Genomic DNA, 24,168 nt, shown 5'->3' with positions numbered 1-24,168 from the left:
CCGTTAGTGTCCCACGGGGCAAGCATCGACATTGGAAGCAGTGAACTGTGGGATAGCTTCCCACAGTGCACCGCTTCCAATGTCGATGCTTGCCCCGTTAGTGTGGACTCACAAAGTCGGATTAGTGTCCTTAGTGTGGACACACAAATTCGACTTTGTAAGGTCGATTCCACAAATTCGAATTAAGTTAAATCGAACTAATCTGGTAGTGTAGACATACCCTTAGACTGGGTGAAGGGGAATTAAATGAAGGGAAGGTATCTGCAGTTAAGGCTGTGCAGATCACTCCTCAGCCCAGGCAGGTAACTAGCTCCTTCCCCTGGATAAAAAAAGAGAAGTGGAGGCCACGGTACCTGTGTTCTGTGTGATCTGTCGCTTGGTGATCATTTGTTTACATTTAGGGTCCATCACCTCACTGTTCTTATTCTGTTTCAGACACTGCAACATGTTCTTCGAATCTGCTTCAGAGCAGAACCTCTGCAAAGAGAAACCCAGGTTTTATAGCATATGAAACGTCATGCATTCACAAGAGAGACTAAACAGCCACCTGCCTAAGCCAAAGAGGGACCATGCCTGACTCTCCCTCACCAATACCCACCACTAACAGCAATTCCTCTCACCCTCTGCTTTGGCAGGGGAGAGAAGGGAGGGGAATACTGTTTTATGCAGCATGGTCTGAGCAGTTGCTAGCAACTGAGGTCCCAGGCTGCAGCTTACTGCTCTATGTCAGTAACACCAAGCAAAGCCAGATGCACCTTGGCTTCCCCATTCATAGTTTTCTCATTCCACATTTTGGTGCAAAACTTCCACTATGTCTGTCTGGGTCTCATACCCATCTTCTTCTTTGTCCCTGTTTGCTCCAGAAACGGGAATAAACGGAAGCTGATGATCGCACCTTCAAGTCACTGCCCTGTGCAACAGGTGCTGTGCAGGACCCCAGAACACTAAGGCAGTGCTCAGTGCAATTTAAGGAGCACTGGAGATCTGAATGTAGTGCACAGAGATAATAAAATCGTCCATCTAGATCAATGGATTGACCAACACTCTACAGACTAACCACTGCTCTGGTGGATCCTGCTCTTGCAGGGCCTCTAGTTCTAGGAGCTGTAGTTGAGGCTTCCGTGCTGTGGTAACCTTCCACTAGCCTTGATTATGCTTGTTTTTTTTTTAAAGCCTGGGTCCATTACCAGCCCTACAGTCAGACATTAATGGAGCCAGGTTACTGTTTTATTAACTCTCCATGTTAACGCAGTGCCCTGGTGCTCCTCCAGCTATGCAGTAAAGTGTTTATTAGTGTTTAATGTTGTCTCCTGACTAGGAGGTGTCAGCATTCTGAGCTTGAGGGTGGTTTAATCTTGCAAGTGGCCAGAGCAGCTGTATGATTTTGCCTTATCTGTCACTTGATAAAAGGCTGTATTAGCAGTGAACTGAAAGAGTTACATCAATCTGCATTTTCCTTGGATGGAAAGGGATCCAGTGCAGCAGCAGACTAGACTAGATCTAAGTTCTATCAAAAACTCAAGCACACCAACTCCCTTTCTCCCCCAACACCAGCTGATACTCCAGGCAACAGATTTGCTTGTACCCCAGCCTACCTTGATCATGGGACACAATGGCATTTGGGGGCAGGGACTGCAGTTGAAAGAGGAGATCACTGAAAGAACACTCATGTCGATTCAAGGTTATAAGTCAAAAAAGGACCTAATTATGTTGTGTAAAAAGCAGCATGGTCTGAAGCAGCCATTTTGGCAAGAAGTTGTTGTAGAGAATAAAGAACTTGTGGGTTGTTTTTTTTAAATAAAACCAATCTTTTCCCCCCTGCCTTGTGTCAAGCATAAATATCCTGAGAGTTCTAGGTGAGTTAACTTTCCCTGTGGTCTCAAATCTATCCTCTCACCGGTCAGCGTGCGACTATTACCTTGATCATTTGCTTGCAGACCCTCATGAGTGTGTAGTCTAGTTCTGGATCCATCATCTCATTCTCCTGCAGTTTAAACACTTTCTGGTGACACCGGTTGCTCAGACGCTTCTTGTTTTCCTTCAAACACTCAATAATCTGCAGCAAGACAGTATGACAACAGTTGAGAAAGGCACACCGGTGGTGAAAATCCTCCCCCTTATACTTTGTCAAGAAATACTTTTGGTGTTCTCCTGTGGGCTCATTTTCAAGTATCTGCACTTGTTAAATCCTAGGCATCAGAGGCTGGAATTTAACTCCCCCTCCCCCAAATAAATAAATAAATATCTCACTAATGTTGTATTGTAGAGCAGGTTGTATTCAGCTAGCCAATTGTTAGTTTTAATAAGATGGTCATGACACCTTCCTATTCAACTAGATTTACAAATTGCTAACTTTGCCTCGGTACAAGGATAAACCAACTGCCACATTGTGCTCTGATATTATGCAGAAAGAGCTGGACACTGAAATGCTCCAATCTTCACAAAAGTTGGAAAATACTCCAAAATGCAAGTCTAATGCTGTGTGCTTGGTAAGACAAGGACGTTCTTCAAAAATGGGCTATGTGCAGTGAAAAACTGACATGGAAATAGTTAAAAGGCCCATCACCTGTGCATTGCCATAGGGCACATTTGGGCAATTGTTCTTGATGTCACTCTTACAAGCCTCATACAGCTCTGGTTCCAGTCGAATATCCTCCGTCTATAAGATAAGTAGACCCAGGAAAACAAGCAGTTAGCTGACTCAAGCAAAAAGTCAATTAGTGTTTTATCCAGGAACTACAGCATATTCACAACAGCAGACAAAGGAGGCACTGAAGTATCACAAAAGAGAAGTCTTCAGCGCGGATCTAGTGGGTAAGAATGATCAGTGCTGAAAAGGTCACTGAGTTGTCACCTGTCTAGGTACTATCTTGGATGCATATCCCACTCTGGGTACTTTTCACTGGCTACCTTTCCTTGCAGGACTGACAATATCTGGCTCTCTTGTTCCGGTCACAGACATCTGTCTCGTATGTATATTCACCAGCTTCATTTTCATGCTTACCTGATCTTACGTCTGAATTATCCTGGTCAGGGCAAGTGGTAAAAGCCAGTGAATAATCAGCTTTGCAAATCCACGTAGCAGATCAAGACATGGTCATGTCTTACAGCTGGCCGTGGGTTTTAGGGTGTGTCTACAACTGCCCACATTACAGTGCGGCCACGGCAGCGCCGTGACATGGGCAGTGGAGTCATGCTTTATCGCCGGGGAGAGCTCTCCTGGAGATTAAAAATAACTACCCCGAACGAGGGGTGGTACCTTTATCGCCGGGAGCCACGAAGCACTGTCTACACTGGTGCTTTTCAGTGCTAACATTTTTGTCGCTTGGGGGGTGTTTTTTCACAGCCCTGAGCGACTAAAGTTTTAGCGCTGAAAGTGGCAGTGTAGACACAGCCTTAGAGTGAAATTCTATTTTACACTGCTGTACTGAACCAACTGTTTTGCATTTAAACTGAGGTCACATAGAATACTAACACTGAGTGGGGATTCCTATCTCCCTCTAAAAGGTAATAAAGGTAATAATTGGAGCTATACCAATCTCCTAGAACTGGAAGGGACCTTGAAAGGTCATTGAGTCCAGCCCCCTGCCTTCACTAGCAGGACCAATTTTTGCCCCAGATCCCTAAGTGGCCCCCTCAAGGATTGAACTCACAACCCTGGGTTTAGCAGGCCAATGCTCAAACCACTGAGCTATCCCTCCCCTCTCTAAATGCAGGGTTCCTCCACACCAGTTCCTCCCTTTCCCTCCACACCAGGGTCCAAGCCAGCCAACATCCTTCTGATTGAAGATTAAAGGCCAGAACACCGATGGGAACCCATTCTGGTGTGCTCTTTAATTGAAGGTGCTGCTCAGTGATGCAAGACATTCACTGCTGCCCCATGCACAGACTGAGCATGCTGCCTCTGAGAGTGCTGGGGATGGTCAGACAGAACTTCACCATTTATACAAAATAATGTAGGGGGAAAAGTCTTGTGGCTCTGTAAATACTGTACAGTACTTACTTACTGTACAGTACTGTAAATACTGTAAATACTACCAATGCCAGAGAAGGAGGAGGTAGCCTCATCTAGAGAAATAAACAGGTTTTAATCCTTGCTGAGCCACTGACTCACTGAGTGGCCTTGGACAAGTCACTTCATCTCTGAGCCTCAACTTCCTCATATGTAAAATATGGCTCATACTGTCCTCATGGGGGCTAGGGGAAGTCAGTGGTTGTGTGCTGCCATCCAGCTGCTGAGTATTAAGAGCTATGTTCAGGCAGCCGGCATCAGAACACTAAGTCATCACTGTGAGTCTGAAAGGCAATTGGCTTTTTGATGTGTTGCTTTAAAAGTTGTCCCTTTTAGCTCTCCCAGTAGAAAGTAGATATATCTCATGAGTTTAATTCGTTTTCCAAAGTATGCAAGAGGGGAAACTATTATTGGAAAATAGATGGCCAAGAGCCTCATGCATACTTACCATCTCTAGCTCCTCGACGCGCAGCTGTTTGCGGCACTTCAGAGACACTCGCTGCTCCCTGGCATCCTGCAGTGTGTCATTGCGTACCGTAGTGCTTAGACAGATCACCACGTCCACCCTGCAGAAAAGGAAACAGGTCCCTATTTATCATGCCAGCCCATTCCTTGGCCCTGTACACCAGGCCAAAGGGCTAGCATTAGGACACCATGTCACCAAGAAGCAAAGTAACTTAGTAACCTAGGACGCTCAGGAATGCCACGTCAGCATAAAGTGCCTGTGCATTTGATCTAGCCCAGGCACAATCAGATGAGAGTGTAACTGGACTGAAGATTAAAATAGACAATTTGAGGATTTCTAATCCCAAATCCAGACTCAGCATCTTGGTTCTGTACTGGACACTATAAATGCAAGCACAGGGGGACTTGTGTAAAATCCCCCTGAAAACCTGGGACTTGTGCTCCCAAATCATGTAGATGCTTTTGAAAATCCCACTCTCAATGTCAGGGGTATGGTCTCCAAAGTAAGCACATGAGCACTAGAGGACGAGTGACTACGCCACCTACCATATGCTGCATAAAGCAAGAGTAAGCCTGAGCTTGTGTTCCAATTCACATTTTTATCATCAATTGTTCGTAGATCATATTAGGCCAATAAAACTTTTTTCTTTTGAAGAGAACAAACCTGCTGAAAATTTGTGGAGCTTCTTCCTTCATCAGCTAATCAACATTGTCTCCTACATCTCAGGAGTAGCACAAGACAATGGATAACATAAGTGCTTTAAAATTCTAGGGTGGCTGCCTATTCTTATGGCCATTGAAGAGAACAGCAAAATTAGAAATTTGCGACTAAGGCAGAAGTAGTATTTTCCTAAAGAGGAACCTCCTCAATCGTAAACGTTTGCCGCATACAGTCAAGCAAAGCTTAACAGAAACAGCAATTTTCACTGGGGCAGGCTAACACTTCTGGTGACAGAGGCAAAGGAATGTTGTTAGAGGACTTCATTACATGCTTCTAGTCACTCGGTTGCTACATACTTTTTTTTGATGTTGGGGCAAAGTTTCAGCACATCTTCCTTGCAAGCCATTTTAAATTTGTATGAGAATCTGAAATCCTTCATTTGAACCTAAGTGACAAAGAAGCAGACATTAAAAGGAGTAGATCAAAATGAGATGAGACACTAGGCTTGCTTGAAACAGCGTATTCCATAGCACCTGAACTGCCATGCTCTATTCAGACAGAGTCAATATGTTATGTACCTGATGCAATTCCACTGGCCAGAAGCATGGGCCCCTCTGGCCAATTTCTCCTCTTCACCCCTCTCCCCATGCCCCAAACAATGTGAGCCACAATCTCAAGACATCCTCACTACAGAATGAGTCTCAAGGAGTGACAGGCTTCGAAGAGGAACCTCATAATTTGCCTAACAAGATCTGCGGCAGGCTCGAGCTTTCCTGGGGCAGCTGCCCCTGTTGACTACTCATCACTAAGGCTAAGATTTTGTCAGGGATATTTTTTAGTATAAAAGTCATGGACAGGTCATGGGCAAAAAAGAAAAATCCACGGAAGTCACAGACAGGTCACAACTTCCATGAATTTTTCTTTTACTAAAAATATCCCTGACAAAATGGGGATCAGCAGGTCTCCACACTGCCTGAAGTAGGGCAGCTGCACAGAGGCTGTGGGGTACCCCCGCCACCCACAGTTCCAGGGGTCCGCCGTGACTGGGAGCTCTAAGGGGTCCTCCCCCCGCCGCCCAGGAGCTGTGGGGGTCGCCAGAGGTGGTGGGGGTAACCCGCAGCTCCAGGCCCCCACAGGTGGTGGGGGAGCCTGAAGCTCCTGACTGCCGCAGGCTGAAGTCACAGAGGTTGCTGGAAGTCACAGATTGCACTGGGCCCTGCCTCGAAGAGAGACAGGGAAGGGGCATCAACGGAATTAGAGCTAACATTCAAAAGTGAAAGTTTATGTCTAGATGTACAAATAGGGACATTAAATAAGGGATCAGACTTATGAAGTGAATTCACAAGAGCTGTACTGGGTCTTGGATCATGAAGAGGAGCATGATCAGAAGTCTCCTACTCACTTCTCCCTGGACAAAAGTGAGATGTTACAAGGAATACGGTGTGTGGAGGCAGGTATTTGCTCACCAGCTGGAAGTGAGTGACTCCAATGGCGCACTTCTCATTCATCTCCTTCTGGTGCTTGTTCTGAATCAAACATTCCATCAAGTCCCCAGAGTCTATCTGGTTATCTGCCATCTCCTGAAGGAAGGAAGGAAGGACAGGCTGTTACCCCCACTTCAGAAATGGATTACCCTCTTGAAAACATTCCCATTCCACCATGCTTTTTATAAATCAACCAATCAAATGACATGACCACCAATAAGAATTCAAGGCAGTGAAATTAACAGCACTGTTCTCTACTTTGAACTTGAGCTCATTATGTGACCCTGTGTGGATTAATGAACATTAATCCCTCTGTAGATACTTAGTCACACATCTGAGAGTGGAGTGCTCTCAAAGCAGCATGAGCAAACACACACACACACACCCAGCCAACACTGACATCCATGATAAGAACTTTGTAACTAACAGATGTGAAGCTACCTGCTTATCATAAAGTGTGACTAATCAATACCACAGAGTGATGCAGTAAAGATGAGAGGCTGCAAGAGTGTCGGGAAGGGAGCAGAGCCACTGGGGAGTCTGCTGCTGTGGAACTGGGGTTCTGACCTAATATAAACAGTAATATTTTGAATTACAGGTCAATTTCATCTAGAAGTCCTAACTCCTGTGACAGGGAGTATGATAATAGCAGAAGCCCTGGATGGAATTAAGAGTCTTGGGATTCAGCTGGCTATTAGATATACAATTCATCTGCCTTGCTTGTTTTTTAGTTCTGTGAACAATCTGACTAGGGTTCAGAGCAGTGTATTTATGACACCCCTATACACACACACGGGCTGAAAATGGTTACCTAGTCCTAGGTCATTAAATTATTGTAAAGTAATATATCCCCGGCTGCAATTCTGGCACCACACACAGGGTTTGGGTGTTCTCTTGGCTTTTATCCTTAGGCAAAACAAACATGCAGCATAAAAACATCACTAATTGCACCCACTTATATTAGCATTCATTCTGATGCCTGGGTCTGGTACTTCCAATAATGCTTGAACAATGGAAATTCTAACCTTTCCAACATTGTCCTCATTTGCCTAGCATTCCCAGATTATCACAAAGAACTTACATGACAGAACGTCTGAATGATGGGCTCACACGCTCTCATCAGCAAGGCTTCAATCTGAATATCCTGCAGAAGAGACATGCAACATTCAGCTTCAGTAACAACTGCACAGCAAACTGCCATAAGAGAAAGGCTCTGTTCATACATTAAAAGTTCTGAAAATTGTGCTCCAAGTCAAGCTGTCCACCTGATTTTATGGTATTTCGTCCAGATGAAATCCAGACAGTTTCGCCCTTTGGCATTGGCAGTCACACTGCATGCTCCAGCCAAGTGTGTGGTGATGATGGGAGAGCCTTCCAGGTTGTGGGCTTGGAGCAGAACAGCTCTCCACAGAGCTGGAGAAGCCCTTACCACTCAGATAATTCAGCCAGCTCAGTGTCACTAGGAGGAACTCATTCCAGAGATACTACAGTGATAGGTGCCACACAGCAACCTAGACAGCTGGAGATTAGTAGCCATTTTCAGCAAAATGCGTTGGAAATGTGGGAAGGAAAAAGCCCCTAGAGCAGAGAGCTTGTCGGATGTAAAACAGAGCCAATGATTAGATGGAAAGGCACTCAATGAAAACCTGGACTCCTGCAAGAAGTGGTGCTGTCTACTCCATTGATGATGCTCTTCCCACCACTCATTACCTAACATTGCCTCCAACAAAACATTAGGCGGGTGCTGTGTGCTGCTGCAACTGCTTTCAGAGAAGGCCAAAATCTGAGGTCCTGAGCATATTTTGATCATTACAGATCTCGTGTTCCTTTCTGCAAGAGTACAGGTGTTAGCCCCAGTACCCTGGCCCCCTTCATTGTGGTGTCTGCCCCCAGCCCATCTCATATCCCAGCTGTTATTTCATTTCCCTACAAAAAATTGTGCAGTATTGACACGGGATGACTTGCTTTACCTCAAAGATGGTTGAATTTCTGTGGTGGGTTGTAGATCTCCCCCTCCCCCCCTCCCGGATTGGTATGAGGGCAGCTGGATATACTTTGTTACAGACTCTTCCCTTTGCGCCAGGCTGAAAACTGCTTACCTCAGACTCCAACTCAGTAAGATTTCCAACTATGTCTCTGCAATCAACCACTAAGTCATCAAGATGGTCCTGGAGGCATTCAAGTTCCTACAGAGAGACAAGTCATCTTATATGTGACAAGATAGTGAAAATTCAGAGCCCCATGCCAGAGAAATGATGATACATACAACATCTGAGCAAGTAAAGGATCCCTAATGTTCACTAGGCCCTACCTCTGCCTGCTTTCTGAGAACGAAACACTGCCTCGGAAAAGTTCCAGTTCAGCTCAACTCAAGGTTGCAAGAGCAACAAGGTGTTATGCTGGATGAAGGGCCTCAGCTATAAAGTAGCGTGGAGTCTTGCCGGACCCCAAGCTTTTCTTGCCTATCCCCAACACATGGCCTTCCTCAGAAAGTCTGATCTTTAGTTTTTAATTTGGGATGAGATTATACTTAAAGATTTTCCATGTTCATTTTATGTTTCAAGTTTCTTGCTCTTTTGGTGGCTTCCCTGCTCAGTTCCTTAGTAAATTCATAGGTGATGGGGACACTGGCCTTGATGCTTTACAGACAGGGTAAGTTGAGGTACACAAGAGAAGTGATTTGCACGAGGGGACACACAGTAGCAGAACTCAAACTTCCAACCCCAAACCCTTTACTGTTCTCGATCAAGCTGCCTTCCACAGCCAATGAACGAGATGAAAATGATGAAAAATGTTTGTTTTGATTGAGGTTTTTTCACCACCCAGAAGAAATGATTTTCATGTTTTCAATGCAAATGGTCTTGAATCCAAGAACAATTCTGAACTTTGGATATTTTGCATTTTTCTGCTTTGAAGAGAAAACATCTCTGGATGAAAATGAGCCTCTCTCCACTTGGTCTTATTTTCAAGTGGAAAAATACTTTTTTTTTTTAAAACACTAATCACATTTTGAACATAAAATGTAAGCACCTCTGTCTGAATTTTCAAATGTACTTTAAATTTTTGGCATACATCAAGTAATAGACACTATCAGCAGTGACTGGGAATGCCCTTAGGATGGAACACCACATGCTGGAATATTCTGTCTGATGGTTTGCTCTTAGTTTGCTAAGTGTAACCTTCATACAGGGACGAACATCCCAAACTACCAAACAGGGGGGCTGGAACAATTTGTATAGTGGGGGCGCTGAGAGCCATTGAACCAAACTGTAAACCCAGTCTGAGGAAATCACTTCAAGCCAGGGGGTGTGGCAGCATCCCCAGAACCCTTAATTCCTGCACTTATGATACCAAAACCTACCAGTGAGAAACACTTAAAAGAAATGAGTGAGGTGATCTCTTTCGCATACACTAATTAACAGCTCTCCCCACAGAGCTATGCCAGTGCACAATGATTTAATATGAAAGAACTATCTGTTGGAGTCTTGTTAAAGAACAGCAGATGTTAATTTCGGCTCTTTTCAAACACAGGAAGCATGTCAATATTTGCCAAACAGAAATGGGACTAAGTTTATGGGGAAAATAACTGTCAAGTTTGTAACAGGATATTACAAATATGAGTTGAAAAAAAAAGATAGTTGCTGTATCAAAGGAGAGCCCACAGTGTTAACTATCACTTCATATTAAGCATTCAGATCTCTTCTACCAGGCAACTTGCATAGCTGTGTAGTTTCTTCTTCACAGACACACATTACTACCCATGACTTTTTGCCTATTATATATTTTATTTATTAAAGTGCCCGGGGATTTACTAATTTTAATAAACTATAAGCTATGAACATAAAGAATCAACACCTGCCAGCAACACAGGGTTTCCTTCATCCCCACACATTTGCAATTGGAGTAACTGCCATACAGCAATTCACAGTACCTGCCCTGTCTCTGTTTTTTCACTGCACCATTTTCCCAGATCGATCATGCACTTGTCTTGGAGGGCTGGATCCAGCTTCACATCCATTGCACGCTGGTGAAGGATTCGTTGTACTTCTGCTCTGCACTCTCGTGACAGCTAAATGGGGAACAGAGAACTGTTTAAAAGGGACAAATATGACCTACTACATAGCAAACTGATTTGTTCAGTTACTAATAAATGATGTGCCATGGAAAGTAACAAGAAATTTCTCTTCTTCCTAACCTCTGGTGAGAGCAGATCATTCTCTCCTACATATGGAGAGCATCAGCCCCACGATAAGTTTGGCCTCTACCAGCCAGGTGGTCTGAGCTCCAAAGGTATCCTCAATTCTGGCTTTCCTCATTGCTTAGAGAACATTTTCCCCCTAGGGATAGATACTTTGTTCTGTGGTCTTTGTGGCATGTAGTATTCAGCAACGACCATTTTGCTAGAAGGTAACATTCACTTGGCTTTGGAACTAAATACCAGAACAGGCCTCTAAGTTGGAAAACAGGACACCGCTGCATTACATATGCAAAGAGGTCGTCTATTCTCGAGGACTATGTCTGAATCTGGAGACACTCATAACTCAGTGGTGAGTTTATGAAGGGCAGCCCATATCCTTGCATGTGTCCTGTCACTTCCTTTAGGTGAGTCCTATATTACCATAACAAGGATGCTGATGTCAAGACTGAAGTAGAAGCGCAAATTGTGGAAGGGTTCAGGACTGCAACAGCAGGAGGTGATGCTGGTGAGGACTGGGGGGCTGCAGTACTGAAAAAGCAGGATATGCTGCAACTTAGGTGTGAGATGCATTGGCAGAGTTATATGAGGTCTTAAACCTGGAACAGCATGGAGTATTGAAAGTTACATAGAACACTGTGGCCACCACTTATTGGAAATTAGGTAAATACCAGGTGGGATATTTATATAGCTAAGTATTGTGGGCAAAGTACAGCTCTAATCAGTGGGATCAGTCTTTCATTAACACTAAATTGCAAGATGACACACCTGCTCCCCACATATAAACAACTTTTCTCCCATAACTGCTAGATCATTTGCAGTGGGCCTGAAATTCCTGCGGTTAGTACTAATGTAAAATGCATTACAATGAGAAGTTCAGCTCATGGCACTAAAAGGCTGAACTGGAAACCACCGAATAAAAGATTCCTTCCCTACAAGGAAGAAACTTTTGATCAATATTTGACCTCCCCCATCATAAGACAATTTACATCAGGCTCTAGAGAATCATTTTGTAAGCAAGATCTTTGCATAATCCCACCAAAACTCACTGGAACTGCATCCGACAGCGCAACCACCAAAGAAGCAAATGGACACCGCTTTTAAGCACTGAAATGTTTAAGCACTGAAATGTTTCCAAGAGAGGCTATGTCCCCCAACAAAGACACTAGAGGGCAGCAAACTCAGCACAAGAACCCACAGAACAACAATAAAAGGTTTCTGAATCACATATCCAAGGAGGAAAGCACCAGTGCAGTAAGTCAAATCTTTACTGTGTTCTAGTCACAAGTTTTACTGGGAAATACATTATGGTTTCTGCTACCCAGGGTTAAAAGAATAGTCTATGTCACTACGCAGAGCTTCTTAATAGATTGTGTAAACCAAAGGAAATTGCTCTGAACTGACTCAGGTCTTAATTTGAGAATAGCCTGGCCTTTATGACAGAGGGACTTTTTGTATAAAAGCAATTTGGCAGCTAAGTGGCTGGAGCACATGGCAGTCAAATGATTTGCTAGAGGCCTTTACATAGCGTCTATGCACAGATTTAAACACAGGACTCTTGGGTCTCAAGCTCTGCTGCAACTCCTTGAACAAATGCCTCAAGCTGGCAATTCCGCTGGTAAGACACCACATTTCTCTTCTTTCCACTGAAGTTCTAATAGACATTAAAGGTACGTCCATGGAGGAACACAGCTGGTAAGGATCTTTGCAATGATGCAATAAATATCTGCAGCAACTGCCTTTTCTAACTAGTTTTCAGTAGTACTGACTGTTAATGCAGCATGACTGATAACTGAACATGCATCCAACTCCGACAGATCACCATTGAAGAGAATGAAAAGTTAATATTGAGTGCATACCCTCCTTCCCTGCTCCTCTGTGCGGTAGGCATGTCTGTACAAACAGGAAAAGACAGCCCCTGTAGGCATCAGGTCACTCGTAGTCTCATTCCAGCCATGGGTATGACAGAGTCGAGAAGCATCTCCCTGGCACTTGCGATAAAGGACTGGATCCAATCTGTAGAAGAAAAAAGGGAAGCCAACATCATTACCACAGCACCTTTCACACCCCAACATCTACCAAATGCCTTATACATTTTTAGATACAGAAACCACAGCAATGCTTATGAAGTGGACAGATCCACTATTAACCGAACACAGCAAATCATGAGAACTCTGTAACCAACCAAAGCAGCAGGCTGGCAGACTGTATAATACAATCTGGAATCAAGTCCTTATTCTTGCAACAAATGCTCTGGCATCACTGCTTTCTTCAGGTAGTTCAGATCTTGATTTTATATCTTCTCCCAAAAGTGACCACCTCCAGCAGCACAGTCTCCCATAACATGTAAGGGGATTGCTCTAGTACCGACTCAGAAGGAAGAGTCACTGAATGAATCACCCACATCACTTCCTGAAGCACCCCCGTTTTCCCTTAAGATCTCTCATCCCAATGCTGATCAGGCTTGGCAACGCTTAGTGCACAAAATTGGAGAAAATCAGCTCCCTGAGGTAGCATGACAGCGGGCTGGGCGATAAAGTGAAGCTGAGTACACACTAGATTTGCCTAAAGAGCACCTCCAATGCCAGTACCATTATTTCCATTTTGAAATAAGTCTGCTTTACAAGAGGCAGATTTAGTTCCAGTTAACCACAGTCAGTTAGATTTGGGGTGACAGGGCGAAGTGAAGCCTCAGTGTCCCCGCTTTGCACACATGGAATCTGCTCTTGGGAGGAAATGTTTAATTATATTACACCAAAATGAGGGGTTGGTACTGTGAGCCTTCTGGAATGGAAATGTAGTGGGAGAGAGGTTTAGTGGTGAGGTTTATAAATAGCCTCAGGCCTTCATGGCATTTTCAGAAGGGCAGGGAGGAGGAGGAGATTTGTAGACAAAACAGTTCTGCAAACACTTGCTTTTGAAAAACAATAAGAAAAATAAAATCATGCAAGATTTCCATTCTGCCTGCACTACTAGGGAATTACACTGCAGCTTCATTAGCCAACTCAAGGGAATAGTGGTTATAAACATGAAAGGCTGGGCACCATCTGTCCATTTAGGATTTGAGTTAGAATGATCTTTGTTCAAACAGCATGAGGGTTAAATAAGCATTAGTCAACAGAAGGAAAAATTCTGTAGTTTATTCAAGTGGTTTGGTTCAAACAAGTGTGGAAGTGTGGCTCAGGCAATAAATGCAGCCAAAGGAGGCAGGGGAAGGAGGGAAATGAAATGTTTGTGTCCATCACTGGAGATACTCTGGCCAAATAAAAAGGCAGTGATGCTCTAAAGGGAATTCCACCTAGTCCGTATTGGCCAGAAAGACAGGGTTTACAAGGATTTTGGGGGTGAAACAAGGCAGGAATGGAAGCATTCCACGTTTCATAAAAGAATAGGAAACCTCTTACAGAAATAGTGAATCTTCCCTATACTAAATAGCAATATTTTTAAAAGAATACCCACCCATCACTACTAAAGATCATTCCCATCCACTGAGCAAGTAATCTTTATCTGAAACGCAGGCAATGAACTGCTTAAAATTGTGCACATGCCTTCCCTCCTCTCAAGTCTCAGAGCTCTAAATAAAGACACACAGGTTGAAAAGTTCAATCTCTAGCTCTGTATCAACACCAGGAATAGGTGGGTGGCCCCACAGCAGATTTGGCTTCCAAGGCACTGGACAGAGAGATGAGGCGCCAAGTCTCCAGGGCATAAACATGCTGGCATAAAGTATCTCCAGTTGAGAAACAGAAAGCAGTGCTGGTGTACAGGGGTTGCTTATCTGGCACAGTTGATGTGCTAACAAAGAGAAAAAATTAAACCCTCTGTTTTACAGTACTCACTTCCAATCACGAGAAATAAAGTACTGGAGCTCCAGGAGCCTGTGTTCACAGTCCTCTACCATCTTCTCAGTGTACAAGTGCTCCATAAGGCATGACAGAATCCTGGGAACAGAAGGGAAACAGGAGAGAAGAAAATGAGAAAGGAGAGAGGCCATGCTGTGTGTCCCCCACATACACCACTCACTGTACTGATTCAAACTCTATATGCAGCAGATCTGCCTTTCCATAGAAAAATTTTGGCTGGCAAGAGGTGAAAGTCACATCACAGAGGGTTTTTAAAAAAAATAAAATAAAAAAACCCCAACATTCTACCTAAAAAAGGAATAAATCAAAATAGTTACACTCCCATGTGTGCTGTGTTAAATTCCACTGTGTATATGAACAAGACTCAAATGTGTTCATAGTTAAATCAGGCAAAAGCATCATATTTTAATATATAAATAAAAAATAGGCTTAGAAGAGGGTATAAATAGGACAGTTGTCTCTGCAATATAGTTTTCCTTCTCCTATCTTTCAAAAAACCTTTTAATACTTTTTTTCCTGCATTTCTCATTAGAAAAATGACATTATGAAGGTGTGTGTAACAACAGAAGATAGCACACCAAATGATACAAGTTCAACCTACAACTAATAAAGCTAGACAACCCTTGTTAATGCAATGCTAGTCCTATAACAAAAAAATTCAGCACGATCTACAGCAAGAGCTGCTTGCAGATTGGATCCCACTTCCAGCTGCTATATAAATTGCTGGTACATGCTCTTGACTGCTTGGGAGTCTTCATTTTTAGACTGGTTAATATCTATTTTGGTTACTCAAGTGAACTCTACTGTTGCTACTGGGCACGTGTAAAGTACAGTGTGACTTATGAAAAATCCACTTACATTGGATCTCCAGATCGTATGTGTTTGCAAGCCGTCTGTATTACTGATTCACAAGCCTCATTCAAAGCTCTGTCAATGCGGTAATCTGCACCAGGGTCAGTCTCTTGAATCAGAGTTTGAAGCTGGAAGAGAGGAATTGGAGACAGGAAAATAGCTTAGCCAGCATGGGAGATCAATGTCAGAGTGCTCCTATCTTCTAACTGGCAATTCCACAATGCTAACTGCCTTGTAATAAACACCACACCTATTTGACAGTTGCTCATTTTAGCAACTGACAGTGCAGAATGCATTAGAGAAGGAAGGTTTTTCACTCACTCCCATTACAGTTACATACTGTACCCTTTCCCAAGAAAATCTGTGCGTCTGAGTAAATGACCTTTAACTGAAACACTTCTCAAAATTAAGTTTCTAACTGGATAGCAACTGAAGCCTCTGAATAGATTCTCAAGTGAACCAAGGACAGTAAATAGGAAAAGCTCTTACTCCATGGTTCCATGAATTGGGATTTCTCTAGTGCTATTCTGCTTATTGTTTGGAAACAATGAACCGAATAGATGGTGATGGTGGGGTACACGCATACACTGTATAAATATTTGACTCAAAGCTCTGTTTATAAAGCAGTAATTTCCCATCTCACTCTAAGGGCTTTTAGAGTAAAGATTTGGGTTTTGGCATTTACAAGAGGTCACCCACTAATTGCTGGGTGATGGATAGGGCCCCACCAAATTCCGAGTGCAGGAGGGGGATCACGGCTGGGGCAGGGGGTTGGGGAACAGCTGGGTGGGCAGAATTGCAGGCTCCGGGCAGTGCCTACCTCAAGTGGCTCCTGGAAGCAGCGGCATCTTCCTCCCCTCCCTCCACCCCTCCCCGGCTCCTATGCGGAGGTGTGGCCAGGAGGCTCAGCTGCACACTGCCCTGTCCGTAGGCACCACCCCTGCAGCTGTGGGGGCAGCATGCAGAGCGGAGTCCCCTGTGGCTGCCTCTACATGTTGGAGCTGGAGGGAGGACATGCCGCTGCTTCTGGGAGCTGTGCGGAGCGGCCCCTGACCCTGCTCCCAGGCTGGAGTGCTGGAACGGGGCAAGCCCCAGACCCTGCTCCCCAGCGGGAGCTTGAAGGCTGGATTAAAATCTCTGGCAGGCCAGATGTGGCCCATGGGCCATAGTTTGCCCACGCCTGCTTTACAGAGACACAACACAAGAGTAGCTAGCAGTTCCCTCCATAAGGCAGTGAGGTCTGGAGCCCTGTGGAACAGTGACAGAGGTACTGCCCTCCCAAAACCAGCATCTGTCCTTGATGTAGCACTGATAGTAATCTGAGAAAGTGGAACCAAAACTCCATAGCCCTGTGGATTTCAGCTAAGGGCACACTGCTGCCATATGCCAGTAAAGCTTCTATTCTCCTGGTTGGATGAATTTACAAAATTAGAAAAAGAAATAAATAAAATTGAATTCCGCCAAGCTTAACAACAGGTAATCATCCTCAGACACTTTTGGAGAGGTACAGATGGTGACTGACACTGAAATGTCAAACCCACTGTTATCAGAAATTTGAGGTGAGGTCCAATTGCCACAAAGAGGAAGTGGTATACGATATATGGGTAGATTATCTGTATCTGCAAATGCAGGACCCTCCTGGCTGATGCAATGGCCACAGAGACCAAGGTCTTCAGTGAGAGATTGTTCAGAACACAAGAATGCTTGGGCTCAGGAGGCCCTTCCATAAATTTGATTAGTAACAGTGTGAAGCACTAGGATCCGACAATGCCCACAAAGGAAAGCAAAACTTTATAAGACCTTTAAAAACTGTTTCGGAGGCTGGACAAATGCCATGGTTCCTTTTGCAAGGGCATGAAACAGTGGCAGAAACAGTGACCTAAGTCATAACCAGGGATAGCCTTAACACCAGACTAGAATCGAAGAATGAACAGAACCAGACGAGAACCAGGATCCAGACCTTGCTAACTTTAAAAGCCATCCCTTTAAACCACATCTGTCTGGTAGCATGACACCACCTAGTGGAAGATTTTCAAGACAAACAGGACTGTCTTTATCTCCTCAAATAAGGAGAAGACAAGACATCCTTCCTGTGGCAGGGTCACTCCCCTTATGCAAGAGCCCATCAGCTGGGTGTGTCTGCACCTCCATCCCTCTGCACTGCATTGTTTACCGTGACCCCTGCTGGCAGTTAAACTTCTCAGGTGGGTTTTCAGTGACACAGCCCTCCGGCCAAGTCACAAACAGTTCGTATATGCACAAACAAAACAGACCCCTTCCAGGGTAGTTCAACAGGGCTTGCCACAGTGCCCTCAATAAAGTCTCTGTCCATAGCCCTATCTCTGGGCTCAGTCCTCAACCAGTCCAGCAGGGCTTATCGCACCACCCTGATTCAAACAGTCTCTCAGCCCCTTCTGGGCTCTCTCTCAAACTGTCCCTGCTCTGGTTTGGAGCAGTGCCCCCAGGGCTTCCTTCCTGGAGCCTTCGCCTATTGCCTCAGATGAGTCACTCATTACAGTTCAATCTCCTTCCGGGATGGTATCAAGAGTCCCACAAATGCTGACCTCCCTCTCAGGGTCTTCAGCTCCTTGCTGGGCTACTTCCCTTCTGAGGGCTTAAGCCACTTCCCTAGCCACTGGTTGGTTGGGAGCGGGGGAAGGAACACAGGCCTGCCCCCTAATCTGGGTCCCAACCCAGTGACCCTATAAGAAGCAGCTGCCTGCTTGTCCCTTTAATTGCTGCGTTTCCCTTGGCTACTTCCCCATGGCCCCACTACTTTCACCCTTATCTCAGGGCTGAAGTCCGAGTCCCTGCAGCCAGCCAGGGAACACCTTCCTTGCTCCCCTGCTTCCAGCCAGCAACTCAATCTGCTCACTCCAGCAGCTCCTGTTATATGAGCCTGCTGGACTCTGATTGGCTGCTCCATGCAGCCTCTTCTGATTTGCAGCTTCCCCAGAGCTGCTCTAGGCAACCTGGAGGACTCACCTCTTCCGCTCTTTCCTGAGGTGGGGAATGGTAAGGCCATGAGGTCTCCAGAAGGGGGCCTCAGGGCCTGGTACACCCCCTTCACGCTTCCACAGAAACGTGTTAGCAGTGCTGTCAAATCGAGAAACTCAAGGTGTAAATAAACACCCAGCTGTTCTGCTGGGACAATAAATCTTGACTCTGAGGTAAGTAGGTGGATGAACTTTGGAAGGGCTGGCTCTGCTGGGACCAGACCAAAGTGACTAAGGTTATCCTGACTATTCTGTTGATTATTCCTCAGCATTCTCAGGAGGAGTACGAAATGAGATGGCCATTGGAGCCCTTGTCCCCAGTGTGAACAAAGGTGGTCTGATATGCACGGTGGGTCTCTGTTACAAAGCAGAACATCTGCTTCAGTGCAGGTAAACTAGTCAATGTATGGATGACCGCAGCCTGACAAATATTAGTCAAAACACTGCACGTTTGATCGAACGCAAGACGATCCAGATTTTTTCTAATCAAGTCATCAACTGAAGAGTTTAATCCCTGCAAGGTGCATAGCAGACTGATTGCCTCCTGACACAGCAGGGTGACTAACCCCTGTCCATGTAGGTAATACATCGGCGCAGATTTTCAGACAATATGGTCACAGTTGCCCTCTGGTCTGTGGGAGAAAATGTTTGAGAGGGAGCCTAATGGCTTTCAGCTCTAGCAAGCTTATAAACCCTCTACTCTCAATGTTCCTAAGGATCACCAGTTGTTAAGAGATCCTAGTGTTCTCTGCAACTCAGGACATTCACCTGAAACAACACATCACCAAAAGGCCAAGCTGGCACTGCACAAAGCACCTACAGCTATCAGTGCAGCACTGAAGTTAATGGAGCTGCAGAAAATAATATCCCTGAAGAAAATGCGGAGGCCATCAATGCATCCCAAAGAGTAAACTCAAACATCTAGACATCCAAACTGAGGGGCCGAAAAACCCAGCCTCACAGGCATCAACAGCTCAGCATATGATTCTGCACTAATAGGGGTAGGGTGCTCCTTCGCTGACTGCGGTCAGTAAAGAACTGAAAGGCAAGGTTCTAGAGGGCTATACTGACTTCCATATATTGCAGTTAACAGTTTAGCTGCTCACGCAGACTGCCACATCACACTAGAAGTAAAATCCCTATACCATTTTTCATCAACTGTCAATTCCCTCCACAGTGTCAGTCTTCCAGGATCAACACACACAAACAAGCTGTATAGTCATTAAAACAGAAATTAGGTACAAACTTAAAATTAAACAGAACTAATAAGTTTGAAAACAGACATTAATGAGTTAGTGAGTTCAATTTATAGAGTTACTGTCAGGTCAAATCTGGGCCAAACTTATGTTTAGAAAACAGTTTTTATAAAACTTAAAGACAAGAAAAATTGCTATTTTTTCCTCATCTTTTGAAGAAAAGTTAACATTCCCTGAAATGCTTGCAACTCAAACTTTGCAGCACTGTAGCATATCAGAACTTGAAGTGAAAACAATTAGTCTATTTTCATTGTTCAAACTGGGAGAAATAAAAGAGTAAAACAGCATAGTGAAAAGTAAAATTGCAAAGAACTTTTATATTTCTGGCAAACAAAAAAGGGGAATATCCTTGTATAAATGGAAGTTTCCCTACATTGTGTTGTAGGAAAGAGCCAGATGATTTTAAAGAACTACAGTGTCTGGAGATCAAGTATGCAGTTGGAATTTTTAAAGCAAAGTTAAAGAAACGCAACATCACAACTGGATTTTTAAAGCAAAATTATTCAACTGCTACTGGATACTAAGTCAAGCTTCATGCTACCAGGATGTTATAGCTACCACCAGCTACACTGCATCCATTAGAATCCTCAGAGCAACGTAAGAAATTGGAGTAAGAGCAGTTCTTCTACAGAGCACACAACATGGAATTGAAGTGACATAAGCCTCTCTTACCGCTTGCTGGCAGTTCAGTCCAACGTTTCCCTTCTCCCCACGTACAACTTTCATCAGGCAATGCAAAGTACGCCCTTTCCGATGCAGCCCTGAGCAGTGGTGTTCAATCTCCCCTCGGCAGCTAAGAATGATTTCTGGGCTCAGCGAGAAGTCTTCCATTAGCATGCGCCGGTAATCCAACATTTCACCCTGGCACTCACTGCTCACCTGGCGACCTAGGCCAAGTGAAGGTAGATGTGATTTAGTGTTAATGCTTAGTGGTGTCTTTCTGTAGTGCGAGGAAGCCTATTGTAATTGAACATTTCACACACTGAAGGAGTAGAGACAATATCGGCATTCTGTATAGTACTGAGGCAATACAGATAATTACTGACCACCACCCAATGAACCAGTGAACAAACACTAACAGTCACTGTTAATACTTTCAAATCAATAGTAATATGACTGCTGGGAATAGGAAGTTCTTTAAATAGAATATTCTATTATATTCTGAAAACATTTACAGGGACATTCCAGTTTGAGCCTGTACTGTTCAAGAGCAGCTTTTGTACCATAACCAGAAGCCCTCAATGGATTTCTAGGCTTGAACTACAAGGTTATCATCTATTCTCAGCACATTCAAGCGATTAAGTTCACTGCAGAGATGGAAGCCACTTGCAGTAAATTAAGGGCCTTTTACATAATTGGAAAAGATTATTCTGGCCAAATGATGGGTTAACATGCCATTTAGGGGGAGAAAGGTTTCATGGGAGACAGCAGAGTCTCATACTCAGAGGGCCATGAAGTTCAGGCACATTACAGAAATGACATGCTGGATTTCTAGCAAGTGGGCAATAGTTGTACAGAAATTCAACTTTGAAAAGTTTAAGATATGCTAATTAGAAATCTTCCTGGAATTCCCTTATGCAGTTTGACTCCAAAAACTGAAACTGGAAATCTCTCAACTCCAACTTTTGCCAATTCCCAAGTCATGCTTAAATTATATAGCTGGGTGTGTGAAGCAACGTTCCTTCTGAGCTAGAATGTGTGCACCTCTGGGCTAGGTATTGCATAACATGTTCCATCAGCAAAGAGGAAATTAAACACACCACAGCAGCTGCCTGCAGGGTTGAGGAATTCAGGGAAGCAACCAGTCCACACCTGTCCTATAAAGAAAACACTACAGTAGGCAGTAAGTAGTACAATTTTTACACAATCCAAATGTAATTACTCATTCAAGGCCATAAATGCAAAGACTTTGAAAAAGGCTGCCACGGCACTTTGACCCTCATTGCACCAGAGGCATTACAGTATGCTGTCCTACAACAGGAGCCACAAAACAGAACGCTACTGCAGAGTGGTACAAATGTCTCCAAGACACAAGTTAAGAATGTGTAACATTGTGTGCCACTTGTACACAGTTTTATAGCAGCTTTGTCAAGTTTATGTAACATGGCCCTGCTTTTTGAGACCCTCTGATAGGCCCATATGTTCTGCAATGCCTGTGGGACAGTTCTGGGTTCCAGGGCAGCCTCAGCACTCATTATCTGCTTTCTACATTTAAAGAAGAACATTAATTAGCATTGTGTATCATTAGGATGCAGTATGCTCTGCTGATTTATACATACATGTGTATAGTAAGAAAATTAATTTACTTAAACAGCTTAGTTGAGGAAGAAGGACTACTTACAACAGACAGAAGAGTAAGTGAATAGCTTTGGCTTTCATGTTGTGAGCTGATCATAAATTAAGGTAGTGGTTTATATCATATACTAAGTAATGTATATTTCATGTTTACTATATAAACAAAGAGGAAAACCACTTAGATTAGCTGTGGAGGGAAGGATTTAGTACAGCTGCTTAAGGTTTCAGTTCCACAGCAACAATTTAAGTAGACTTTGCCATTTTATTGTCAAGGATTTTAAAGTATATAATACGAATCACTTGAGTACACTTTGGAAACTATTCTCCATTTGATAATCTTCACACTGAGATCACTGACATGATGCAAGAATTAAAATAAGCAATGGTCTTCCACAAACATATTAAGAGTTACAGGCCAGATTTTATTTCAAACCTTAGCTACAAAACAATCCACCAAATCTCTAACAACTTAGGCATATGCAAGTCTTATATCAAGTACTGTTGCATGAGGGACACCCCACTGATGGAAGTATCATCAGCAGGCAGTTCCATTTTAATCTGACAAGCCAGAGCTTGAAAATAGAAGATTCTGCTTAATGAGTAACCTCTTAGTATCCAGCAATAGAAGTTGCTGTTATCTGGAAATTGCCAATAAGTGGAAGGCAGGTTTATGGGTCTATAGCCAGGGAAGGAAGCACTGAGTCAGGTTTTCCCTGGCTGCAGCCCCACAAACTTGCCTGCAGTCAGTGCTGAGCACGTCCCATTGCTTCCTTCCCTGGCTGCAGCCCTGCAAACCTGCCTGTGGCCAGGGCTTTCTTCCAAAAAAAAAGTTCTTAATAAGCAACATGCCTGTTGCCACCATCTGAATCCCATTAACATTATAGTCAATGGGACGGATCGGCCCCTGGCAAAATGTTGCTATTAAGCAAAAGTTGTTAATGTTGGGATTGCTATTAAGTGGAATCTATTGTAGCTAAGTTTCCAAATAAGCACGCAAATCACGTTACCCAACTCTAACCCCTCTCACCTCTGTGCACTGCAGACTCTAGACACATCAGCAGGTAGGAAAGCCTGGCTTCCCGGGACCGGGGAAGGTTCTCCACATTGCAGCGGTACTTCTTCAGGTCACTTTTACAGGATTTTGCCAGTGAATAACTGACTTTATAGTCCTGAGCAATCAGCTTTTGACGGGTTGTCAGTGCATCACGACACTGAGGAAGATAAGTGTTAGAACAGCTGAGCTGTTGATCAATACAAATATATACTGTCATAGGGCCTAATGGTCAGCCCACTATAACATAGCATGGCCCTTTAAGGGGCTGAAAGGTCCAACGTAAGGACCTAAGGGGACGCGGAGAGAAAGAAAGTAGTCCCAGGAATGAATGGTGTTTAGAGATAGAATGACAGGATTTCCTCTCAAAGGATGGGGCCAGGAGCCATGCAGAGAGAGCGAGGCAAGACTCCCCTCTCCTCCAACCAATTGGGGACAAGCTGCTTCCTCCCTCACAGCAGACAGACACCCAGATATACCAGCAGGGAAAGGCTGAAGCCTGATTAAGGAACAGCGGCCAGCTAAGGCAGAGACTGGCAAAGGCCTCAGAGCTGGTGAAAACACCTCAGCTCCAGAGAAGAGAACTAAGGGCTCCTGCTTAGGAAGGACAAGGAAATCTGACTAACAGAACCCAGCTCTCGAGAGGAAAGCTGGGGATTCCTGCTTAAGGAAGCCATGAAAGGAGGAACCCAAAGGAGGAACCCAGAAGGTTTCCAAAGACAGACTCAAGAAAGAAGAGAGTCTCCTGCTTATATTTATGGCTCTAGTTAATAAACGAGACCTTTGGAAAAGGGGTGCTCTTTGATTTAAAAGAGTCTGTCTGCATTTGTTTATAAGCCAGGTGAAGAGAAGTGAGGCAGGTCTCCATTGCAGCACCACAGCTGACCAAAAGGAAGCACACAGGGGCAAGCTCCAGGCCATCACAGTCTGCTGCCACTCAAACACACCAGGTACTCTTAAAACCAGCTCTTTGGGCTGCGAGAGTGCAGGCTGTCCGCTCTGAAGCTTGTAAAAGTTCACTGCTGCTTTGGTTATATG

At 44.2% G+C, this 24,168-nt stretch overlaps 1 protein-coding gene across 4 annotated transcripts in view; it reads right to left on the bottom strand.

Moving 5' to 3' along the window:
* The window catches only part of GLG1 (golgi glycoprotein 1), a 208,108-nt gene that overhangs the window by 32,081 nt on the left and 151,859 nt on the right, over positions 1 to 24,168 (bottom strand). For all 4 annotated transcript variants that reach the window (XM_039502848.1, XM_039502849.1, XM_039502850.1 and 1 more), the window contains exons 7-20: positions 23,107 to 23,290; positions 20,457 to 20,671; positions 15,539 to 15,660; positions 14,657 to 14,758; positions 12,677 to 12,833; positions 10,554 to 10,691; positions 8,722 to 8,808; positions 7,704 to 7,766; positions 6,605 to 6,718; positions 5,495 to 5,583; positions 4,461 to 4,578; positions 2,567 to 2,659; positions 1,919 to 2,056; positions 354 to 477 (exon numbers count right to left, since the gene is read on the bottom strand). In XM_039502848.1, coding sequence (XP_039358782.1) covers positions 354 to 477; positions 1,919 to 2,056; positions 2,567 to 2,659; positions 4,461 to 4,578; positions 5,495 to 5,583; positions 6,605 to 6,718; positions 7,704 to 7,766; positions 8,722 to 8,808; positions 10,554 to 10,691; positions 12,677 to 12,833; positions 14,657 to 14,758; positions 15,539 to 15,660; positions 20,457 to 20,671; positions 23,107 to 23,290 — 1,744 coding nt within the window. The remainder of the gene's footprint in view (positions 1 to 353; positions 478 to 1,918; positions 2,057 to 2,566; positions 2,660 to 4,460; positions 4,579 to 5,494; positions 5,584 to 6,604; positions 6,719 to 7,703; positions 7,767 to 8,721; positions 8,809 to 10,553; positions 10,692 to 12,676; positions 12,834 to 14,656; positions 14,759 to 15,538; positions 15,661 to 20,456; positions 20,672 to 23,106; positions 23,291 to 24,168) is intronic.

The sequence above is a fragment of the Mauremys reevesii genome, linkage group 16, assembly GCF_016161935.1.
Source record: "Mauremys reevesii isolate NIE-2019 linkage group 16, ASM1616193v1, whole genome shotgun sequence".
NCBI lineage: Eukaryota > Metazoa > Chordata > Testudines > Geoemydidae > Mauremys > Mauremys reevesii.
Note: the sequence above shows the minus strand (reverse complement) of the source record. Positions and strands in the feature narration are given on the sequence as shown.